The 22,991-nt window shown below is 44.3% G+C and overlaps 1 protein-coding gene across 1 annotated transcript in view; it reads right to left on the bottom strand.

Annotated features, from left to right (window-relative positions):
- The window catches only part of LOC136377219 (uncharacterized), a 143,134-nt gene extending 122,492 nt beyond the window's left edge, over positions 1-20,642 (bottom strand). The window contains exons 1-3 of the mRNA XM_066343704.1: positions 18,071-20,642; positions 13,334-15,784; positions 8,844-11,450 (exon numbers count right to left, since the gene is read on the bottom strand). Of these exons, the coding sequence (XP_066199801.1) occupies positions 8,844-11,450; positions 13,334-15,784; positions 18,071-20,494 (7,482 nt within the window). The 5' untranslated portion in view covers positions 20,495-20,642. The remainder of the gene's footprint in view (positions 1-8,843; positions 11,451-13,333; positions 15,785-18,070) is intronic.
- Positions 20,643-22,991: the final 2,349 nt, after the last annotated feature.

Below are 22,991 nucleotides of genomic sequence, written 5' to 3'. Positions count from 1 at the left end.
TTGCTCTGTCTTGTAGACCTGGCCGATCCCGGGCTTCAACATCTAGCTCATAAAAGCTGGCGTCCTCATAATCTAGATTTGCAGAAGTTGATATTTCTCCAGTAAAAACATTCAAGCAGAAAATCTTTGAGATCTTTTCTGTTATCCTCAGAAAGGAATACGTTACTTCTGCGTGGACTCCTTCATCCTGGTCGGTGGCAGTTACCGACAACACTGGCGTACCTACTGGCAGATTCTCAGGAACACTCACAAGGTAGACAGGCTGAGTAAACACTGGAGCATTGTCATTCGCATCTAGGACAGTTACCAGAATGCGCGCCACGCCTGAACGGACAGGGTCACCGCCATCCATGGCAGTAAGAACCAAGTGGTGAATGGACTCTCCCTCCCGGTCCAGAGCGCGCTCCAGCACCAGCTCCGGATATTTGGGCCCATTGGCTTCACTTGACACATCCACCGAAAAGTGACTATTCCCGCTGAGCTTGAAGCCCTGAAGAGAGTTTATTCCCACATCCGGGTCAGAAACCTCCATTAATGGAAAACGAGAGGATGGGGCCGCATTTTCGAGAATTTTTACTTCCAATTCTTCCTTAAAGAATCGGGGTATGTTGTCATTAATGTCCACTATTTCCACTTCTACGGGATAAAGATTCAGTTTGTCCTCAACGAGGATGTTAAAACTTACCAGGCACCGCGGACTCTGAGCGCAGAGCTCCTCCCTGTCTATCCTCCCCGCGGTGACCAAGCTGCCACTTCCCGGGTTCAGCGCGAAGAGCTGCGTCCTACCTCTGGAGACGATGCGGACTCCGCGCTCCATCAGCTCCTGGGGCTCCAGCCCGAGATCTTTGGCAATGCTGCCCACAAAGGAGCCTTTGTCCAGCTCCTCAGGAATGGAGTAATGGATTGGCCCAGCTCGAGCCCCGGCCCCCCACAGCGTTCCCAGGAGCATAAACGGCAGAACTAAGCCGCTGTGACGCTGGCTCCTTTGCAGAGCCGCCATTACTGGCTCCTTATGGACTTCCCTGTGATTATGAGTAGAGGGAAGAGGTTCTCATCGCTCTTGGACTCCTCAGAATTTAGAGTTCAAGGTCCATAAACAAGCAGAAGTCCAATGAGAAGCGTTTAAGGTCAGAATTTTTGCGCAGCTGCAGAGTTTTGTGTCTGATCTGCTTTGTGCTTAAAGGATATAACTCGAGTTCTCATTGCTTTCCAGGTTAGTGAACAGCGACGCTTAGAGTCCTAACTTAATACTGCACTATTTTTGTGAAACCATCTTACAGAGGATCTTATTTCTGGTAAATTTGCATAGATATCACTCAAAAATTTCTCTCCCCAAGAATAAGAAGCATTTGGAAAATAAAAGAGCCTATTTAAATAGTTTTATATGTTCCCTGGAATTTACCATTCATTTTTGTGGCGATATTTCCTATGGCCTTAGAGAACAAAAATATTACACTTTTCTGTAAATCTTGAATTAACCCCACCACACCATCATTTATATTTGTCCTATTTTCAATAAGAGAACCAACAATCACAAACATGTTTGAACCAAGCCACTTAGTGCCAGCTAAGTGTTGTCATTTTAAATTTCATTATATATTTTAATTAACATACAGATTAAGAATTGCCCTAATTTAGCCAATATCAGTGCATACATTTTAAAACATTCAAATAAAGTAAAAATACATGGGCTACAATTAAAATATTTTTAGGTATGTATTATATATATATACTAGAGTTTAGGATTGTCTTCACTGAAACTAAGAAAACCACTTAATTGTCTAGATTTATGTTTAACCATATATAGATAATGTGTTTCACAATGAGAGTGTGAGGTATTAATGCAATAAAAATGATTCAGGATATATTGTTTTAGGATTAACAAAAATTTCAAGACCATTACAAGGTGACTTTGTATGAAAGAACAACTGCAACAGAGATGAGTGAACAAAGAACTTCTAACATCTACATTGCATGCCCCCCAAAATCAATGAAACACAAAATCAAGATATAGATAGCCTTTTTTACCTCTAAAATAATGAACTGAAACCTAATTACACTTATGGGAGAAAAGGGTTTTGAAGTAACTCACCTGTTGCAAGTTGACTGACTCAGAAGTCACTTTGGGATTGTCATTACTGATATTTTCAAACCAAGAGTCTTCATTGCATAGAAGATCGTTTGGTGGAGCATTTTCAGGGTTTATATTTAGAAATTTAAACTCAGTCTTTGAGGAATGTGAGGCAGCACAAAGATTGTAGGAATAGGGTAAAGTTCTTTCGCAGTAGTTGGGGGAAACCCCAGGTCCAGTCTTGGAGCCGATAGTAGTCTGAAAACAACTCCAGGTAGCGGGGCTGAAAGAACGTCGCAGGCTCACGGTCACCGCCAAAATCACTGCCAGGAGAAAGAGCACGGAGATCAAGGCCAAGGCCACCACCAGGTAAAATTGCAGCTCAGCCTGAGGATCAGAGGGCGTAGGACGGACGTTGAGGTCTGGCAGTACCTCCTGAAGGTTGTCAGCGAAGATCAGATGCAACGTGACAGTGGCCGAGAGGGATGGTTGTCCCCCGTCGCGCACAGCGACCAGCAGGCGCTGGCGGACTGTGTCCTTGTCACCCAAGGCACGCACTGTGCGCACCTCGCCCGTGCGCAGCCCGAGGCTGAACAGTCCGGGCTCGCTGGCCTGTAGCACGTGGTAGGACAGCCAGGCATTGTGTCCCGAATCTGCATCCACAGCCACCACCTTGGTGACCAGGTAGCCGGGCAGCGCCGCGCGCGGCACTGTGTCGAAGAGCGCAGAGCTATCGGGCCCCAGCGCCGGGTACAGCACCTTTGGTGCGTTGTCGTTGCGGTCGTCCACTAACACGCGTAGGCTGACGTTGGCGCTGAGGGCGGGCGAGCCCTGGTCACGCGCCTGCAGCGTCAGCTGGAAGGCGCGCAGCTGCTCGTGGTCGAAGGCGCGCTGCGCGAACACCACCCCGCTCTGTGCGCTCACCGACACGTAGGACGACAGCGCGCTCGGCTCCAGGTCGCTGGCCACGATGGAGTAGGAGACGCGGCCATTGGGTCCCAGGTCGGGGTCGGAGGCGCTGACTTGCGCTATGGAAACACCGGGTGGGTTATTTTCTGCTATGTGGATCACATAGGAGGCCTGGTGGAAAATCGGAGTATTGTCGTTGACATCAGCGACGTTCAAGGTGACACTTCTGTTGGAGGAGAGTGGAGGTTTGCCCTTGTCGGTGGCTGTAATGGTGATGTTGTATTCCGGAGTCTGCTCTCGATCTAGGGCTCCATCTGTCACCAACTTGTATGTGTTTTTTGTATCTTGAACTATTTTAAATGGAAAATTGCCATTTAGTTGGCATAAGATTTCCCCATTAAATCCAGAATCCAGATCGTGTGTTTTGATGAGCGCAACAACAGTTCCCAGCTCTACATCTTCTTGTATATGTTTGGATTCAGAATCCAGTGTTATCTCAGGAGCATTGTCATTTTCATCCAATATATCTATTTGTATTTTACAATGTGCTGTGTGACGTCCACCATCCTTTGCTTCTACGCCAATTGTGTAGTGCTCTCTCTCTTCAAAGTCAAGTCCTCCCCAAGTGTAGAGTTCCCCCGTTTTACTGTTCAGCTTGAACAGTTGTCTCACTGCCTTATCAACGTTGATGAAAGTGTAGGTGATCTCGGCATTGATGCCCTCATCCAAGTCAGTGGCCATCACTCTTAGCACAGAGGAGTCAACTGGCAGGTTCTCTGGAACACTGACCCTGTACACGTCCTGGGTGAACACTGGGGGATTATCATTTGCATCTGCCACAACCACCTTGATCTGGGTAGTGCAGCTTCTGGCAGGCTCACCCCCATCCACAGCAGTGAGGACCAGGTGGTGGCAGGACTGCTCTTCCCTGTCCAGGGGAGCTTTCACTACCAGTTCTGGGTACCTACTGCCATCAGGGTTCTCTTTCTGGATCAAAGAGAAATGTGGGTCGGGGCTGAGGTAGTAGTGCTGCAGGGAGTTGACCCCTACATCTAAGTCTTGTGCGGATTCCAAGGCAAAGGTGGCTCCAGTTAGGGCCAGTTCACTGATTTCCAATTCAGTGATATTTTGGCTGAAGGTCGGTGGATTGTCGTTGACATCCTGAATCACCACAGCAATATGAAAAAAGTTCAAAGGTTTTTCAGCAACCATTTCGAATTCCAGAACACACGTCAACTTCTTGCCACAAATCTGCTCTCTGTCTATACGGTCGTTCACAATTAAGTCCCCGTTCTCGCTGCTCACTGTAAAGAATGGCTTCTCGGCATTAACCCTCAGGTTCCGGGTAGGCAAATCTCCAACGCCAAGTCCCAGATCCTTGGCCAGTTTCCCCACCAGCGAGTTCCTGGCCAGCTCCTCCGGAATAGTGTAGCGGATCGGCTCTGAGAGCGCCAGGCAGAACAAAGGCAGAAGGAGGAGAAAAGGCATTCGCCTCCTCCCAGCTGGGCTCTGCAGACCCCAGCGGTTTCCCATTCCGCTTTCTGAGCCTTTGCCTTACTGATTCTGAAGAATTCTCTCAGCAAAAGTGATTCCTTGATTTGTCTTAGCACACAGGTTCTCGGATAGATAACTCCTCCGCAGAGAGCCGGAGAGAGAGTGCACCGTTCTCCCGATTCCGCGGTCTGATGGCGACTGGTTTGCAGCAGGAGCTGCCACTTCGCTCAGTACTAGCCGACAGCGGCACCCTGCGTCTCGGCTTCAGAACTGCAGTCATACTCTTATGATTCCTCTTTCTTCCCATTTAACAAAGATATAGCATTTTAAACATTTACTATACCTTCGATCTGACTGCCATTTCTTTGAATGTGAACTTTATTCGTCCAGATCAAGTGATTGTTTTACTCATCAAAGAGCAGAGGTACCTTGCTGAAACTATTTATTGGCATAGTAGTGCTTTTAGTTTCCACTGTCATAAAATGGTCATAATAACAACTTCACTGCTTACCTTAGTAGACTTGAGGAGCAAATAAAATAATATATAGAAAGTAATACAAATGATGGACAGTGTTGGTGATGTCAGAAGGTGTAATGAGTAAATTCTTAAAATAACAACTTGATATGTATTATTATTCCACTCTATTTTCTTTTTTTATAACTTGTAAAAGTAATAAATCTCATAGCCTTTGGTTTTATTCTGTTCCACTTTCTTCTATTTTATCATCTTCTTCCCAAAATAATTAATAGATATCAAGGAGAGTGGTTGTCCTTACAAAATAGAATATGGTAAGAAGCAAGATACTCTATTTTCCTTAGTTTCCAAGTGCCTACTTTTAATTAAATGACTACAATTTAAAAATTATTCTACTTGCACCGCTCGAGTGGTTCAGTGGATAGAGCGTCATTCTGGCATGCTAAGGTTGCTGGTTTGATCATGGGTCAGGGATTATTTAAGAAGCAAGAATCAACTAATGAGTGTAAAATCAAATGAAACAACCAAGTGAAACAATGGATTGATGCTTCTCTCTTTTTTTCTCTTTCTTCCCCCTCTATTCCCCCTCTCTCTCTAGTTAATGCAAGAATTAAAAAAAGTATTCTACTCATTTTTCCACAAAACATTACCATCATCTTTAATTACATTGTTTCTTTTCAAGTAGCTTAACAGTGGTGAGTTTTGTTTATCATGAAGGTGAAGTATGAGTCCTTATGATAATATGTCCCCAAAAGAGTAATCTATGTTGTCCACTTTTCCTTGGTCCCCAGATTATATTGATTATTCTAACCCTTTGTTGTTGACAATGTTTTTATCAATAAGCATGCCAATTTCTACAATCCTGATAGGTGTTTTTCACTCTCCATTTTATTTTCAAACTAGAAATATCCATAAAGAAATAGTGTTTTAAACCTACATAATGTATTGTCATCCCAAAATTTGACAGGTGTGTAGCAATGTTGAATTTACAGTAAAACAGTATTAGAGCATCTTAAACTACTCATTGTGCCTGACCTGTGCTGGTGCAGTGGATAAAGCATCGACCTAGAATGTTGAAGTCACCTGTTTGAAGCCCTGGGCTTGCCTGGTCAAGGCACATGCAAGAAGCAACTGCTGCAAGTTGATGCTTCCTGCTCCTAGCTCCTTTTTCTAAAATAAATAAACTGCTCATTGTATTAAGGATTCTAGACAGAAACTCATTGGCATCTCTATACTAATATAAAAGACACTACCAATTCAAGACTTTGTTCCAAAACATGACTGAGCAAGTGTCTTTCTACTACCCTGTGAACACTTCAATTATACAGGAAAGTTATCTTTTCATAACACATATGAAACTTAAAGATTCAAACATTTAAAAGAATATATATAATATATACATTCAGAGTGTGTGAATCAAACATTTTATTATGTAACGTATACATGATATATACTCATAAAATTTAAGACCTATAGACCATAATTTTATTTTAAAAATCTATTAAGATAAGCACAGCCCCTGAGGAATGAATTTTAAAATTTGAAACCATTTAAAAGTTGAATTGGTTTTCCAAACACCAATCTAAAGTCTGTTGAAGTTTATCAATTCTATAGAGGGTTAAAGGTATTTTTTCCATTGCATAAAATAGGTAACATAAGACAGATACCAAATCTATCACCTTTTCTTTTAAAAATAATGCAAAAGTGAGTTTTTATGGCCCTGGCCGGTTGGCTCAGTGGTAGAGCGTCGGCCTGGCGTGCGGAAGTCCCGGGTTTGATTCCCGGCCAGGGCACACAGGAGAGGTGCCCATCTGTTTCTCCACCCCTCCCCCTATCCTTCCTCTCTTTCTCTTCCCCTCCCGCAGCCGAGGCTCCATTGGAGCAAAAGATGGCTCCTTGGCCTCTGCCCCAGGCGCTAGAGTGGCTCTGGTCGTGACAGAGCGACGCCCGGATGGACAGAGCATCGCCCCCTGGTGGGCGTGCCGGGTGGATCCGGGTCGGGTGCATGCTGGAGTCTGTCTGACTGCCTCCCCATTTCCAGCTTCAGAAAAAAAAAAAAAAAAAAGTGAGTTTTTATGTAAAAGTGAATGGTATCAGTATCTATCATACAGATTTTCTTGTTAGTCTTTGGATGTATTCACTATTCAGTGTGTCTGAACATTTTACATTAAGGTCAGAATTGTCCATATATAAATGTAATTGGATCCCTTCAACTAAATGTTTAAAAAGTATTTTAAAAATAAAAATCAAGTGGTCTTAGATTACTAAATGTTTCAATAAACCTTCCATGTGGTTGAGTAATGTAGCCTTTTGTCTCATTCCCATTAATATTTTATTGCCATCCCCCTATTAATCATACTTTTCAGCTGATGTTCAAGTTGTTGAAAGCATGAAATTTAAAATATTGAAAATTCTTTTAAAGAGAAGATTCTGAAAATCATCTTTAGTAAATCAGATGCCAAAAATGAATAGGATAGTTCTTCCATATACTCATGAAATTTGAGACCCATAGACTAGCATTGTATTACAAAAAATCTATTAATTTAAGATAAACACAGCCTTTAGAAAATAAGTTTAAATTCTGAAACCATTTTAAAGTTGAATTGAGTTTCCAAACACAAATCTTAGACTCTCATAATAAAGCAGAATTGTATGCAAACATTCAGGTAGACACTGATTCTGAAAAATGAAAGGGTTACCCATAACTGGAAGATGCTGGGTGTGTGGTGGCATATTTGAATTTAATAAATGCAGCAGTATCTAAATCTTGGAGATTTAAAAATACATCACAGAATAAAACACAATTCTAAGGCTCCTCACTAATTTCTCCTCCCAACAAACACACATGTCTAATAATTTCATGGTGTATCCCAAACTGTCCATATTTCAGAATGCCAGAATGTTTTTCTAATAGTTCTCATGAATAATTTTTCTGTATCTTTCCAGTGATTTATCCAAATATGTAAATTATTTCCTCATGCAAACAAAAGATATACTAAAATGGCAACATTACACAATATCCTTTCTGAAACATTTGCTATTGGTGTTTAGGTAAATATTTAAAAGAAAATATTACATCTCACAATTTGGACTAATTAAACAACTAATCTATTAAGATAATAACAGTTCTGACTACAAGAAAGTCTGGGTAAAGTGATTACATTTAACCACTTTAAAATACTTGTTTAAAAATAATAAAGTGCTCATTTCATTTAAGTCTGTGGCTATCAATTAGATTTTCTAAAATATTCACCTATTGAAAAAACAAGACACTATACTCAAAATCTAATCTGAAAATAAATGGAGGAAGCATCAATTTTCTTTTTTTTTTTTTTTTTTTTTTTCTTTTTTCATTTTTCTGAAGCTTGGAAACAGGGAGAGACAGTCAGACAGACTCCCGCATGCGCCCGACCGGGATCCACCCGGCACGCCCACCAGGGGCGACGCTCTGCCCACCAGGGGGCGATGCTCTGCCCATCCTGGGCGTCGCCATGTTGTGACCAGAGCCACTCTAGCGCCTGAGGTATAGGCCACAGAGCCATCCCCAGCGCCCGGGCCATCTTTGCTCCAATGGAGCCTTGGCTGCGGGAGGGGAAGAGAGAGACAGAGAGGAAAGCGCGGCGGAGGGGTGGAGAAGCAAATGGGCGCTTCTCCTGTGTGCCCTGGCCGGGAATCGAACCCGGGTCCTCCGCACGCTAGGCCGACGCTCTACCGCTGAGCCAACCGGCCAGGGCTGGAAGCATCAATTTTCAAATTCAATTAAACTAATCTCTAAATAAAGCAAATAACAGTTCACTATTTACATAATTAACCTCTTTGAATGTGGAAGAAAAATAATTGAGGAAACAAGTGAAGAAAATGTTCCAAGCATCTCTACAGTAAAAGAAAACTCACCTGAACAACTTCTAGTTCTTCGTTTGCATTTATCTTCTCAGATATCAAAAGAGGTTCACTTTTCTCACAGCTCTCGTGGCTGATGAGCGTGTCTGCGTAGTTGGGCTGCGGGAAGATCAGGTGACTCTTCCCCGAGTCCGCGGTGAGGGAGACCTCGTGGGAATAGGTCTGCAAAAATGCCCGCACCCCGTCGACGCCCACAAAGTGTGAGGCAGGAACGCTTGCCAATCCTCCTCCTGAAGCCTGGAGCAGACGTGACGTGTGCCAGCGCCGAAGTTTTAATGCCAGCAGCACGATGACAAAGGCAAGAAAGACGCAGGAGACGGCAGCCACCGCCACCACCAGGTACAACGTGAGGCTGGAGTCATCGTGGTTGGCGGGAGACTCAAGGCTGCTTAGGTCAGCCAGGACGTCTGGGATGCTGTCCGCCACGGCCACGGTGAGCGTGACGGTGGCCGAGAGAGGGGGCTGGCCGTGGTCCTGGACCGCCACCACCAGGCTCTGCTTGAGCGCATCTCTGTCCAGCAGGGCCCGTGCAGTGCGCACCTCGCCCGTGTGCAGCCCCACCGCGAAGAGCCCTGGCTCGCTGGCCTTGAGTAGGCGGTAGGACAGCCAGGCGTTCTGGCCTGAGTCTCTGTCCACCGCCACCACCTTGGTCACCAGATAGCCAAGCTCTGCGGAGCGCGGTGCCAGCTCCACACCAGTGGAACCATCAGTAGGCAGTGTGGGGTATAGGATTTCAGGAGTATTGTCATTCTGGTCCAGCACAAACAGGCTTAGTGACACGTTACTGCTAAGTGGAGGGTCTCCGCTGTCGCTGGCTGTCACCCACAGCTGCAGATCTCTAACTTGCTCATAGTCAAAAGAGCCCAATGCATATAGAACACCAGTGTCAGAGTTTATGGAGACATAGGAGGAGAGAGATGTTCCTTGAAATGTGTCCTTGGCCAGAGAATAAGTGACCTGGGCATTCTTGCCACTGTCAGGGTCAAAGGCGGTCACAGAGAAGATTGAGATGCCTCTGGGATTGTTTTCTGGGATGTAGGTGGAGTATGAGGTGTGAGGGAAGCTGGGAGGATTGTCATTGATGTCTGCCACTTTCAAGGAAATGTGGTTTTCTGAAGACAAGGGTGGGTTTCCGCGGTCAATAACAGTTATTGTGATGTTATAATCTGAGATATCTTCTCTATCCAGGGTTCTCGTTGTCAATAAGTGGTAGTAATTATCAACTGACTTTTCCAATTTAAAGGGCAAGTTCCTAGAGATAGAACATGCTATCTCCCCATTCTCTCCAGAATCACCATCATGTACGCTAAACAGCGCAATTACAGTTCCAGGAGGACAATCTTCAGAGACAGAACTGGCAAGAGAGGTGAGAATCATTTCCGGGACATTGTCATTCACGTCCTGAACTGTGACCACCACATTAGCACTGGCAAGAAGAGCACCTCCATCCTGAGCTACCACTTCCATGAGGTAGAATCTGGATTCTTCATAATCCAGTGATTGTACTGTTGAAATTTCACCCAGGTTGGAATCAAGTTGGAAAGTCTGTGAAATTTTGTCTTCTTCATTGCGAAAAGAGTAGGTCAATTTTCCGTTTATTCCCTCATCTGGATCTGTGGCAGTTAGTGTGAGCAGCCGAGTGCCCACAGGTGTGCTTTCTGGAACACTCACTCTATACTCTGATCGCGTGAACTGGGGCGCGTTATCGTTTGCGTCCAGGACCACCACGCGGATGTGCGTAGTGCTAGAGAGTACGGGATCTCCGCCATCTAAAGCTGTGAGGAGGAGGTCGTGAACAGCCACTTTCTCCCGGTCCAAGGGCTGGTCCAGGACCAGTTCTGGATACTTTTGTCCATCACTTCCACTTTTCTCATCCAGAGAGAAGTGCATATTGGAGCTGAGCTGGTATCTCTGGAGGGAGTTCACGCCCACATCCGCATCTCGAGCAAAGGGAAGCACTAACCGTGTCCCTGTGGCCGCATTTTCATTAACTTTTACTTTTACTTCCTCATCGCGGAAACGCGGGAAGTTATCATTAATATCGATTATTTCTACTTCTATTCCATAAATTTTCATTTTATTCTCAACCAAGATGTTAAAACTCACCAAACACTGCGCGCTCTGAGCGCAGAGCTCCTCCCTGTCTATCCTCCCCGCGGTGACCAAGCTGCCACTTCCCGGGTTCAGCGCGAAAAGCTGCGTCCTACCTCTGGAGACGATGCGGACTCCGCGCTCCGCCAGCTCCCGGGGCTCCAGCCCCAAGTCCTTGGCGATGTTGCCCACGAAGGAGCCTTTGTCCAGCTCCTCACGCAATGAGTAGCGGATCTGCCCAGCCCTGGCTCCCCTCTGCGTCCCCAGGAACAGGAAGAGCAAGAGCAGCTCTCTGCAGCCCCAACCCTTCAGTGGATCCGCCATTGTCTTCTCTCTGACCAGTTTTCTCTTAGTCTTGGTTCCAGCCTGCTGTTTCCTTATTTCTTTAAAGCCAAAGGGTACACATTCCTTGTTGGAAATGGGAGAGGGGTGCGGGTGGAAAGCTTTTTCCTGGACCTTGTCCGGTCTGTGCGTGTTCAGTGCGGAAGGAGCAGAGAGTCGGGTCGCATTTTACTAGCAGCTTCTTCCCCACTTTGGTGAACAGCGACGCTCAGAGTCCTAATCAGTTACTACATCAATTCTGTTTTTATTTCATAAAGGTTTAATTATATTTTATTTCTAATAATTTTGCTGTTCCCTTTAAGTATTACTGTGTAACATTGTTTATATTCAAGATTTAATTCCAAAATAGCAAGACTTTCACAACCCCGAGATCAATATAATTAGTAAAAATTTTTATTTCTTTAGAAACATTTTATTTAATGTGCTGTTGAACCTATGTCCTTTACTTACCTCTTACCTATACTGAATCCATTAAATTAGAACATTGTAATTCTTGCTTTTGTAGGTTTTTAAGAGTTCATCTTTTTATTAATATATTTGTGAAAACATGACCATTTGTACAGAAGAATGCCAAGGAAACAGGTCTAGCTCTCAATGCACCTTTGTAAAAAGGCCTACTGAGTAATGCAACTTGTATTAGCTGTCGTATGCAGGAGGAATTAAGGAACCATCTCATTACTTGTGAGGTCTTTGGAAAGTTTCCAGTTTTTCCACCCTAGAAATGGCGGCTATACTATAGTAGACTGAAAGTTTGAGTTGGGTTAGTTATGCATTACTTATATTTTTTTTCTATTATCATGTCTAAATTGGAGTTAGACATTATACAGTGACAGACTCTTGGGAGGAAAGCCATACAGTGACTACCACTACAGAAGAAAGGGTTCATCATCCCTGCAGAAATACACTTCTATAACTTAGCAGTGAGCAGGCAGCCAGTTAACTTTCTTTGTTTAAACAGATGTTTAATGTTATCACTTTTATATGGTAGCAGAAAAAGAAAAACCTCATGACTAAAAAAAATGGACATTTCAGAAAGTCCATTAAGTGAGAGAAGCAAATTTTACTTAATGACACTTTCACAAAATATGAAAGGAAATGAAGATATTCTATTTCTATAAATTAAAATTTTTTAAAATAAAGTTTTAAGTACACAATATAAGCATAGGTTACAAAAATTTTGCAATGTACAATTTTCACAAGAGCAATTTATTATTATGCATGAGAAATATTTCTCTTATTATTAAATGCATTCTTTTTTAGAGAGAGAAAGGGAAAGAGAGAGGATGAAGCATCAATTCATTTCTCCACATAATTGTGCATTCATTGATTGTTTATTAGGTTTCCTAACCCAGGCTTGAACCGAACTGGCGACCTCAGGATTGGATTAAGCCAGCAATCTCGAGATGAAACTGTTACCTTGGCACTCCTGGATGAGGCTCTATCCACTCTGCCACCAGCCCCAAGGTTTAAATGAAGTCTTAATAGCAGACACAGCAGACCTCAAACTTTGCCCATCCTTTAAAAAATAGATCTGGAATCCAAAAATACTTAGCTTGTAAAGACACTTATATTGCTTGTGTTCAAGTCAGTCCTACCATGCCCTGATATTGACAAGCCATGACACTAGGGAAAACTCTTCCTTTCTTTGGTTCCCAGTTTCCCCAAACCAGTAAGATGGGGAGAACTTTTTACTCTGAAGTACTATAACTTGAAGAGGAAGTAAAACTAAACTTTTAGGAATAAAAACCTTAAATAAGAACTAAATAGCTTAATATGCCAATAATAATACATATTCAGAAGAAGGATTGTAAAGATGAGGAAGAAAGAGAAGTATCTTATGTAGGTAAGCCTTGTAATTATAAACAAATAAATCTCACACATTGGATAGAAAACTACGTCAAGATTTGGTTAAATAAGATTATAATTAGAGGCAGAAAACTGCCTAAATTCAACCCACAAGACAAATATGAAATGGAGACTCCTACCCCAGATAGGTAATTTGTGAAGAAACATTCGAAACCACAGTGAAAATGAGTAAGATTTAAACCCACCTTTAAAATAGTATCTGAGACAAATGGACCTTCACCATCTTCATGATTTGCACTTGATACCCAAGAGGCATCTTCGCAAAGGAGATCCCGAGGGGGAGCCACTTCCGGGGTCACATTGAGAAAATTAAACTCTGTCTTAGCTGATTGGGAGGCAACGCACAGATTGTAGGAATAGGGCAAAGTTCCCTCACTATAACTGGGGAGAACCCCAGGTCCAGCCTTAGAACTGAGACCAGGCTGGAAGCAGCCCCAAGCAGCGGGGCTGGAGGAGCGTCGCAGGCGCAGTGCGACCGCCAGAACCACCGCGAGGAGGAAGAGCACGGAGATCAAGGCCAAGGCCACCACCAGATAAAACTGCAGCTCAGCCTGGGGGTCCGAGGGCGTAGGATGTTCGCTAAGATCCGGCAAGGCCTCCTGTAAGCTGTCAGCGAAGACCAGGAGTAGCGTGGCGGTGGCGGAGAGGGGCGGCTGTCCCCCGTCGCGCACAGCGACCAGCAGGCGCTGGCGGGCCGCGTCCCTGTCACCTAAAGCTCGCGCTGTGCGCACCTCGCCCGAGCGCAGCCCGAGGCTGAACAGTCCGGGCTCGCTGGCCTGCAGCACGTGGTAGGACAGCCAGGCATTGTGTCCCGAATCTGCATCCACCGCCACCACCTTGGTGACCAGGTAGCCGGGCTGCGCAGCACGCGGCACTGTGTCGAAGAGCGCAGAGCCGTCGGGCCCCAGCGCCGGGTACAGCACCCTTGGCGCGTTGTCGTTGCGGTCGTCCACCAACACGCGCAGGCTGACGTTGGCGCTGAGCGCGGGCGAGCCCTGGTCACGCGCCTGCAGCGTCAGCTCGAAAGCGCGCAGCTGCTCGTGGTCGAAGGCGCGCTGCGCGAACACCACCCCGCTCTGCGCGCTCACCGACACGTAGGACGACAGCGCGCGCGGCTCCAGGTCGCTGGCCACGATGGAGTAGGAGACGCGGCCGTTGGGTCCCAGGTCGGGGTCAGAGGCGCTGACCTGCGCTATGGAGGCTCCGGGCGGGTTGTTTTCTGGCACATGGACCAGGTAGGTTGACTGTTGGAAAACAGGAGCGTTGTCGTTGACATCGGTGATGAGCAGAGTGAGGGTGGTGCTGGAGGAGAGTGGCGGTTTGCCCCTGTCGGTGGCCATTATAGTGACGTTGTACTCCGGGATCTCCTCCCGGTTCAGAGCCCCGTCTGTCACTAGCTTGTAATAGTTCTTTGAGTAAGATTTCAATGTAAAGTCTGTCTTTCCCAATATGCGGCAGTAAACTTCTCCATTTTCTCCAGAGTCTCTATCTCTTGTTTTTATCAAGGCGATCACTGTTCCAGGTGGTGAATCCTCTGGGAGGGGAGTAAACACTGAGGTCACAATCACTTCAGGTGCACAATCGTTCTCATCGAGAATTTCGACTTGGATACTGCAGTGGGCTGCCAGATCCCCAGGATCTTTCGCTTCTATACCAAGAGTGTAACTATTAGCCATTTCAAAATCAAAATTATCCTTTGTCGTGATTTCTCCTGTTCTTTTATCTAAATTAAACAACTGTTCCACTTGTTCGTCCACGTTATGAAAGGAGTAGGTGACTTCTGCGTTAATGCCCTCGTCTGGGTCGGTGGCCGTCACTCGAAGCACAGAGAAGCCTGGGGGGACGCCCTCTTGCAGGCTGACCCTATACACGTCCTGGCTGAACACAGGGGGATTATCGTTGGCATCGGTGACTTGGATTTGGATCTGGGTGGTGCCACTTTGGGGTGGGTCCCCACCGTCCACAGCTGTTAGGACCAGTTGATGGAAATTCTGTTCTTCTCTGTCCAGAGAATTTTTCAGAATCAATTCGGGATATTTACGTCCATCTGGAGTCTGTTTCTCTGCGAGATCAAAGTACTTATTGTCATTTAGGTGGTATCTTTGCAGAGAATTAGGACCAGCATCTGAATCCAGTGCCGGATCTAGTGGAAATGTTTTACCTGGCTTAGTGGATTCTCCAATTTTTAAGTCAATCACTCTCTGTTTGAATAAGGGAATGTTGTCATTTATATCCTGCACTACTACTGCTACATGGAAAATATTTAGTGGCTTTTCAGCGACAGCATCAAAATCCAGAATACACAAGGGCTTCTTCCCGCAAATCTGCTCTCGGTCTATTCTGTCGCTCACTAGTAAGTCCCCGCTGTCAGAATCTACAGTGAAATATTCCTTCTCTGAGCTAACCCGCAGTTTCCGGGCCGGCAAATCCTGGATTCTGAGCCCCAGATCCTTGGCAAGGTTTCCTACCACCGAGTTCTTGGCCAATTCCTCAGGAATTGAATAGCGAATTTGGTCTGGAAGAGCCCCGCGCAACAAAGACAGCAGAAAGGGCAACAATACCTGCCGCCACCGCGCCGGGCTGCTCCTCTCTGTGCTGGGCCTCATCTTCTGTTTCCCTCCGCTGTTGCTCTGCCCCTTAGCCGTGGGGGAGGTGTAAGACCTCCGAGGATAGCAAAAATCCGGGGTAGGGGCAATTTTCCTGCTTTTGTTTTCTGTAACCGAATCTGTACTGGCCTCCTCCGGGAGGCTGGTTTGAGAAGGAAGTTACCTCTGAGAGGTTCCCCAATGCGTCTCAGAAATCTCCTCGCTCTTCTTTTGACCTACAGCGACGCCCAGGGGATTTTCCGTGAAACTGCTCCAATGGCTTCTAAATGTTTTGCAAAGAATGTTTTTCCTCTTGCAGACTTCTAGAGCATTTATTTGTTTTTAAAATCGGTATACATTCATATACTTCCCAAATCAATGATATATACAGCATATTTTATAGATTTTCCCTCTCTGCTCTCAAGAACAACACATTTCTACTAGAAGAAATGAGTATTCTTTTTTGTGTGTGCTATTCCAGAAATATATTTTGTGTAGTGAAGCAGAATTTATTAATGTGCTCCCCTGCTTTTATACATATATGGAAGTATACAATACACCATGTTCTTCAGCTTGCTTTGTTCATTCATTATATTTGAAGATCATTTCACATCAGTACCTTAAAAAGTTTTCCATTTACTTCTTATAGCTATGTAGTAACCCATCATATAATTTAACTCAGAAATAATATTTTTAAAAAACCCAGTACCCATTCAAACAAAAATAGACTTTACATGTGCTATTAGGTTATAAATTATCTACTGCTCTGCTAAGCATTTAAAATATGCACCATTTTGATTCTGGAATGTATTCCTAATACTACCATCCAAATAAATATGTTTGACCCAGCTTGAGGTCAATTGATATTTCCAAATTATATGATATTTTAAAGCTTCAGTATTGTATATAATCTCTCCTCAGATATTATTTCATTCTCAATATTCATGTGTTATTTTCTATTTCCTCTCCCCGGCTGGTTGTATCATATCACGTTCTTATTTACTTTATATATTACCACACAACTTCCCATGAAGACAAAACAATCTAGAACTGAAACTCTCCTTAAGTTGAATTGAGACATAATTCACAATCTATTGCTACAGTTTCCAGGTATCCAAATATCACTAATTTGTGTAGTCCTAGACATTCATGAATTCCAAGTTAACTCACATAAGTAAAATAAAGGCATAAGGAACAAAAGTAGCGTATCTCTTAAAAAAAATTTTTAATTCATTTTAGAGAGGGGAGAGAGAGACAGAGAGAGAAAGGGGGAGGAGCAGGAAGCATCAACTCTCATATGTGCCTTGACCAGACAAGTGCAGGGATTTGAACCAGCGACCTCAGTGATCCAGGTCCACGCTTTATCCACTGTGCCACCACAGGTCAGGCACGTCTCTCTTGCACACAAAATATTTCTCCATGTTAAATCATCGCAGAGCCACAAAGTAACAGAGCTACCTGAGAGCAGTTTGCAGGAACAGGGACGAGGCCTATTTACTAAGTAGCACAAATCCTATCAGTTCAGAATTCAAGTTACTCGACTTTTACAAGAGGCTCCTCTGATGAAAAAGGAAAGATCTTTCTAAGCTATGTGTCCTTAAATTGAGAAGGGTCTCATAGTGATGACAAAATAGTTAACTTAGATATTATTAAAATCATGCTTACAATCTAATGAAATATGATTGAAGTAAATTGGGCAATATTTTTGATAATCACAGAGGTGCACCAGAGGAACCACACTGTCACTGCTGGTGCATTTCACAAACTGCAGCAACAAAATATTTTCAATATACCAGTCCAATTGAGAAACCATCACTGTTAAAGTTATATCTAAATGTTAAATTTTTCCCAGTATTTATAAACTGCCATTGTTTAATTGTAATGAAAAATATTTGAAGTAAAGAAAAGCAAACTTTAAGCAAAATCTGTTGGGGTGTAAAAATTTTACAACACTCAGTCCAGATTCAATAATCACCTCATATGAGAGAATGTTTTAATATGAATTTCCACAATTGTTTTCTATTTTGCACTTCTATATTTTTAGTAAGACCTAAAGGAAAATGGCATTTAAAGAAGTTAGGTAGTTATAGATACAAAATTAAATTGTTGCTGAAACTAGAATTGTATGAAGATTACAAAGGCAAGTAAAAAACAAATACCTTTTAGGTGCAGCAATCATTATTCATCATTATCAGAGGGTCATCTGATCCTTCTCTTTAAAGCCATCGAGTATTAAAAAGAAGCGCCCTCATGTGGCATGGCACTCATACAACCGGAGCTGATGCAGTTAAAGACACAGCTGTCTGCCTATGTTTCAGTGCAGCAAGACTGACTCACCTGATGAAGACTTGGGTCTCTTTTTGTTTCAAGTAAATCCTGAGTTATCAGAAGAGGCTCGCTTTTCTCACAGCTCTCGTGGCTGATGAGCGTGTCTGCGTAGTTAGGCTGTGGGAAGATCAGGTGGCTCTTCCCAGAATCCGCGGTAAGGGACACCTCGTGGGAATAGGTCTGCAGGAAAGCCCTCACTCCTTCCACGCCCACAAAGTGCGAGGCGGGCAAGCCTGCCAATCCCCCTCCTGAAGCTTGGAGCAGACGAGACGTGTGCCAGCGCCTCAGCCTGAGCGCCAGCAGCACGATGACAAAGGCGAGGAATAGGCAGGAGACGGCAGCCACCGCTACTACCAGGTATAATGTGATGTCCGAGACCTCTGAGTGTGAAGGAATCTGAAGACTGGCCAGGTCAGCCAGGACGTCTGGGATACTGTCTGCCACGGCCACGGTGAGCGTGACGGTGGCCGAGAGAGGGGGCTGGCCGTGGTCCTGGACCGCCACCACCAGGCTCTGCTTGAGCGCATCTCTGTCCAGCAGGCCCCGCGCAGTGCGCACCTCGCCCGTGTGCAGCCCCACCGCGAAGAGCCCTGGCTCGCTGGCCTTGAGCAGGCGGTAGGACAGCCAGGCGTTCTGGCCTGAGTCTCGGTCCACTGCCACGACCTTGGTCACCAGATAGCCAAGCTCTGCGGAGCGGGGTGCCAGTTCCACGCCAGTGGAACCATCAGTGGGAAGAGAGGGGTACAGGATTTCGGGAGCATTGTCATTCTGATCCAGAATAAACAGGCTCAGAGACACGTTGCTGCTGAGTGGAGGCTCCCCGCTGTCGCTGGCTGTCACTAGTAGTTGTAGGTCTCTAACCTGCTCATAGTCGAAGGAGCGCAGCGCATACAAGACACCAGTATCAGAGTTGATAGAGACATAGGAGGAGAGAGGCTCCCCCTGGAGCGTTCCTTCAGTCAGGGAGTAAGTGACTCTGGCGTTCTCAATGCTGTCAGGGTCCTGGGCGGTCATGGACAAAATGGAGGCTCCTCTGGGGTTGTTTTCAGGAAGGTAGGCAGAGTAGGAGGCATGAGTGAAGGCAGGCGGGTTGTCATTGATGTCTGCCACCTTCAGTGAGATGTGAGTTTCTGTAGACAGAGGTGGATTTCCGTGGTCAGTGGCAGTTACTGTGATGTTATATTCTGAGTCTTCCTCCCTATCAAGAGTTCTGTGTGTCAACAACCGATAATAATTTCCGTAGGTCTTTTCAAGTGTGAATGGCAGATTATTCGGAATAGAACATGTGACAAGGCCATTCTCTCCTGAGTCACTGTCATGCACATTGAAAAGTGCAATCACTGTGCCTGGGGAAGAAGTTTCTTGGATAGAGCGGGTGAGAGATGTAACCATAACTTCTGGAGCATTGTCATTTACATCCAGAACTGTCACCAGTACCTTACTTCTGGCTCGGAGACCAGGACCATCATGAGCTTCTACATCTATATTATAGAATCCAGAGTCCTCATAATCTAGATCCCCCAATACTGTTATGTCCCCAGTCACAGAATTCAACTGGAATAGCTGGGATATTTTATCTCTTACTTTCCGGAAAGAATATGTCACCTCTCCATTGGCTCCTTCATCTGGATCAGTGGCTTTTACTGTGAGGATTCGGGAGCCCACGGGCGTGTTCTCCCGAACACTCACGTGGTACTCGGGCTGAGTAAATAGGGGGGCATTGTCGTTGGTATCCACAAGTGTTACATGAATCCTGGTAGTGCCAGAGTGAACCAGGTCGCCTCCATCGAAGGCGGTGAGAACCAGGTGGTGAACCGCCTCTTCCTCGCGGTCCAGGGCGCGTTCCAGCACCAGCTCGGGGTACTTTATCCCATCAGCTCCGTTTTGCACGTCCAGGGAGAAGTGAACGTTCGAGCTCAGCTGGTAACCCTGTAGGGAGTTTATCCCTACATCCGGATCAAAAGCTTCAGGAAGAGGGAATCTTGTCCCAGGATTTTCATGTTCAGCGACTTTTATTTCCCTTTGCTCTGTCCCAAAGTTAGGTGCGTTATCATTAACATCGATTATTTCCACTTCTACTCCAAAAATCTTCACTTTGTCCTCTAGGAGAATCTCCAGGCTTACTACACACTTTGGAGATCTATCACAGAGCTCCTCGCGGTCTATCCTACCAGCCGTGACCAGGCTGCCGCTTCGCGGGTTCAGAGCAAAGAGCTGCGTCCTACCTCTGGAGACGATGCGGACTCCGCGCTCCGCCAGCTTCCGGGGCTCCAGTCCCAGGTCCTTGGCGATGTTGCCCACGAAGGAGCCTTTGTCCAGCTCTTCAGGCACCGAGTAGTGGATCTGGTCCGCCCGGATTTCCCACAGGGCCCCCAGGAGAAGGCAGATCCCGACCAGCCGGCTGCAGCCTGGGCGACAAGGAGAAACCGCCATTACAGCCCCGCCGCGGAGAAGCTTGGGCTTGGGTTCTCCCTCGGTGCAGGCCTGAGGAGTCCCAGGATCTTAGTGGTCCAAGATAATGTGCTTTCACCGTTGGACGCTGGAGCTCTGGGGGTCCAGTTTGGAGCTTCTGTAAAGCCCCAGGGCCAGTGCTTTGTGATGCAGAAATCTTGTGGTTTGGATTAAATTCCTGGCTGTCTTTTCTCAGAGTGGTGAACAGCGACACTCAGAGTCCTAACCTGTTACTGCAATCTATTCTTGGTAAAGAAAGCGTCACCTGTATACACCATTTCTTTTCTGCATCTTATTTCTTTCAAAAGAATAAAAGTCAAAACCGTTCTTTTATTTGGAATAAAATCCCAGAAACAATAAAAATCTTCCTGCACAAATAAGCCTTATAAAGTAATTTCTCTTCTCAGAGAAATTATGACATTTTTTTTTTGCTAAGAATTTTTAACTTCTTTTAATTGTTTGCATTATTTACTCTCATAGTTCATTTTCAGTACAGTGTATTTTGTGAGAGACACATTTGTCCCCCAAGGAACAAGGATAGACTTGAATAATGAAAAAGAAACTGGGTGAAAAGATTGTGTCTGGGGAGTGGAAAGCCTGGGCTCTAGTTCCAACCTATTCAGAAGCAAGTTTCCTCACAGGAATTGATCTTTTAGAACCTAAAGTAACTTTTTAGTTTCCTTGCAAAAAGTATATTCTGTTCTAGACCTAGTTTTACCCCTGTGTCAATGAGATTGCCAAATATAATGATATATTTGGAAAGAGAATTTGCTCATCAATTTTCTATACCGAAAATTCTAGGCTAAAGGCTGTATCTGTGACAATCATGTTCACAATGTGTCCTCAAACTTTAGAACAACCACCTTTCATAGAGTATGCATGCAAATAGTTTTTCACTATTTAATGAATGAGTAACTAATGCAACTGCAAAGCCTAAAACAATGGGTAAATAACTCCAATCTTAAAAATAGAAAACAAAGATAAGAAAACAGAAAAGTTAGAGTGAAGTACTATAAAGAGCAGACTATATTTCAGTGATCTTTTTCCACATGAGGACACATTTAGAGGTACTATTTTACCATTATTTCTAAGTTTACTTTTGCTTTGATTTTTAGAAATAGCCAGCAAAAGGAAACATTTTAGTAGATGTACATATATTGTCATGGCATGTTTCATAGTCCTCTTAGTCAAGAAAACGAGTAATTTACTAATCTGAGAAAATTTGAGATAAAGCACCAAGTACCCAGTTTTTTATTTCTCACATAATAATTAACTTCTGGAAATTACTCATAAATTTTAACCAGAAGCAAGTGTTCATTAACTATTGAGGGTTTGTTTGTTTTTTCAGAGACAGAGAGTCAGAGAGAGGGATAGATAGGGTCAGACAGACAGGAAATGAGAGAGATGAGAGTATCATTAGTTTTTCATTGCAACACCTTAGTTGTTCATTGATTGCTTTCTCATATGTGCCTTGACTGGGGGGGGGGGGCTACAGCCGACCGAGTAACCCCTTGCTCAAGCCAGTGACCTTGGGTCCAAGCTGGTGAGCTTTGTTCAAACCAGATGAGCCCATGCTCAAGCTGGTGACTTCAGGGTCTCGAACCTGGGTCCTCCACATCCCAGTCCGACGCTCTATCCACTGCGCCACTGCCTGGTCAGGCTAACTATTGAGTTTTTAAATCTTCAGACTTTGTTGAGTAGATTAAAGATATTTCTCACAATCTTCAAAGGACCCACAAATTTCTGGGGATCTGGAGGGAAAATGAGATATTTTGAAAAAAATGTACTCTTCTTAGACACCTATACTAAGAAACAAATATGAAAAAGGCTTTAGATGCAGAAATGTTCATTACATTTCTTATTATAATAGTGACAAAGTAGAACCGGTATAAAGACAAATTATTAAAGAAGGGTTTAAAATTATTCTTTTAAAAAAGATTTTATTGATTGATTTTAGAGAGAGGAGGTGGGGGAGGAGCAGGAAGCACCAACTCATGGTAGTGCCTTGTATGTGCCTTAACTGGGCAAGCCCAGGGTTTCTAACCGGTGACTTCAGCATTCCAGGTCAATGTTCTATCCACTGCACCACCACAGATCAGGCTAAAATCATTCTTGAATGAGATTATGAAATGGGAGTAAAGTTGACCCAAAGGTAGTGATTGAAATGCAAAATCTGACAGTCTTTGTTACATGTGATAAGGTCATTAAATTCTAAGAGACTTAATGATTGGAAAGCAATATTAAAAATACACATTGCAGCAAAAAAAAAAAAAAAACAAATACAAGAAGAATGTATTTAATGAGACAAACATAAAGTTTAACGTAGGAAGAAAGATCTGCCGGTACATTTATAAAAAGTAAAGCTTTAAAAAATAGTATCACACATCAACTAAGAAAGGGTAGTGTTATTACTAAAAGTAGTGACAACCAAGAAAAGCTTTCTTTAGTAAGATTTGTTAACCATACAGAAATGCCAACC

The sequence above is a fragment of the Saccopteryx leptura genome, chromosome 6 (genome assembly GCF_036850995.1).
Source record: "Saccopteryx leptura isolate mSacLep1 chromosome 6, mSacLep1_pri_phased_curated, whole genome shotgun sequence".
NCBI classification, from domain to species: Eukaryota; Metazoa; Chordata; class Mammalia; order Chiroptera; family Emballonuridae; genus Saccopteryx; species Saccopteryx leptura.
The sequence above is the reverse complement of the archived record's forward strand: the minus strand, read 5'-3'. Positions and strand labels throughout refer to the sequence as shown.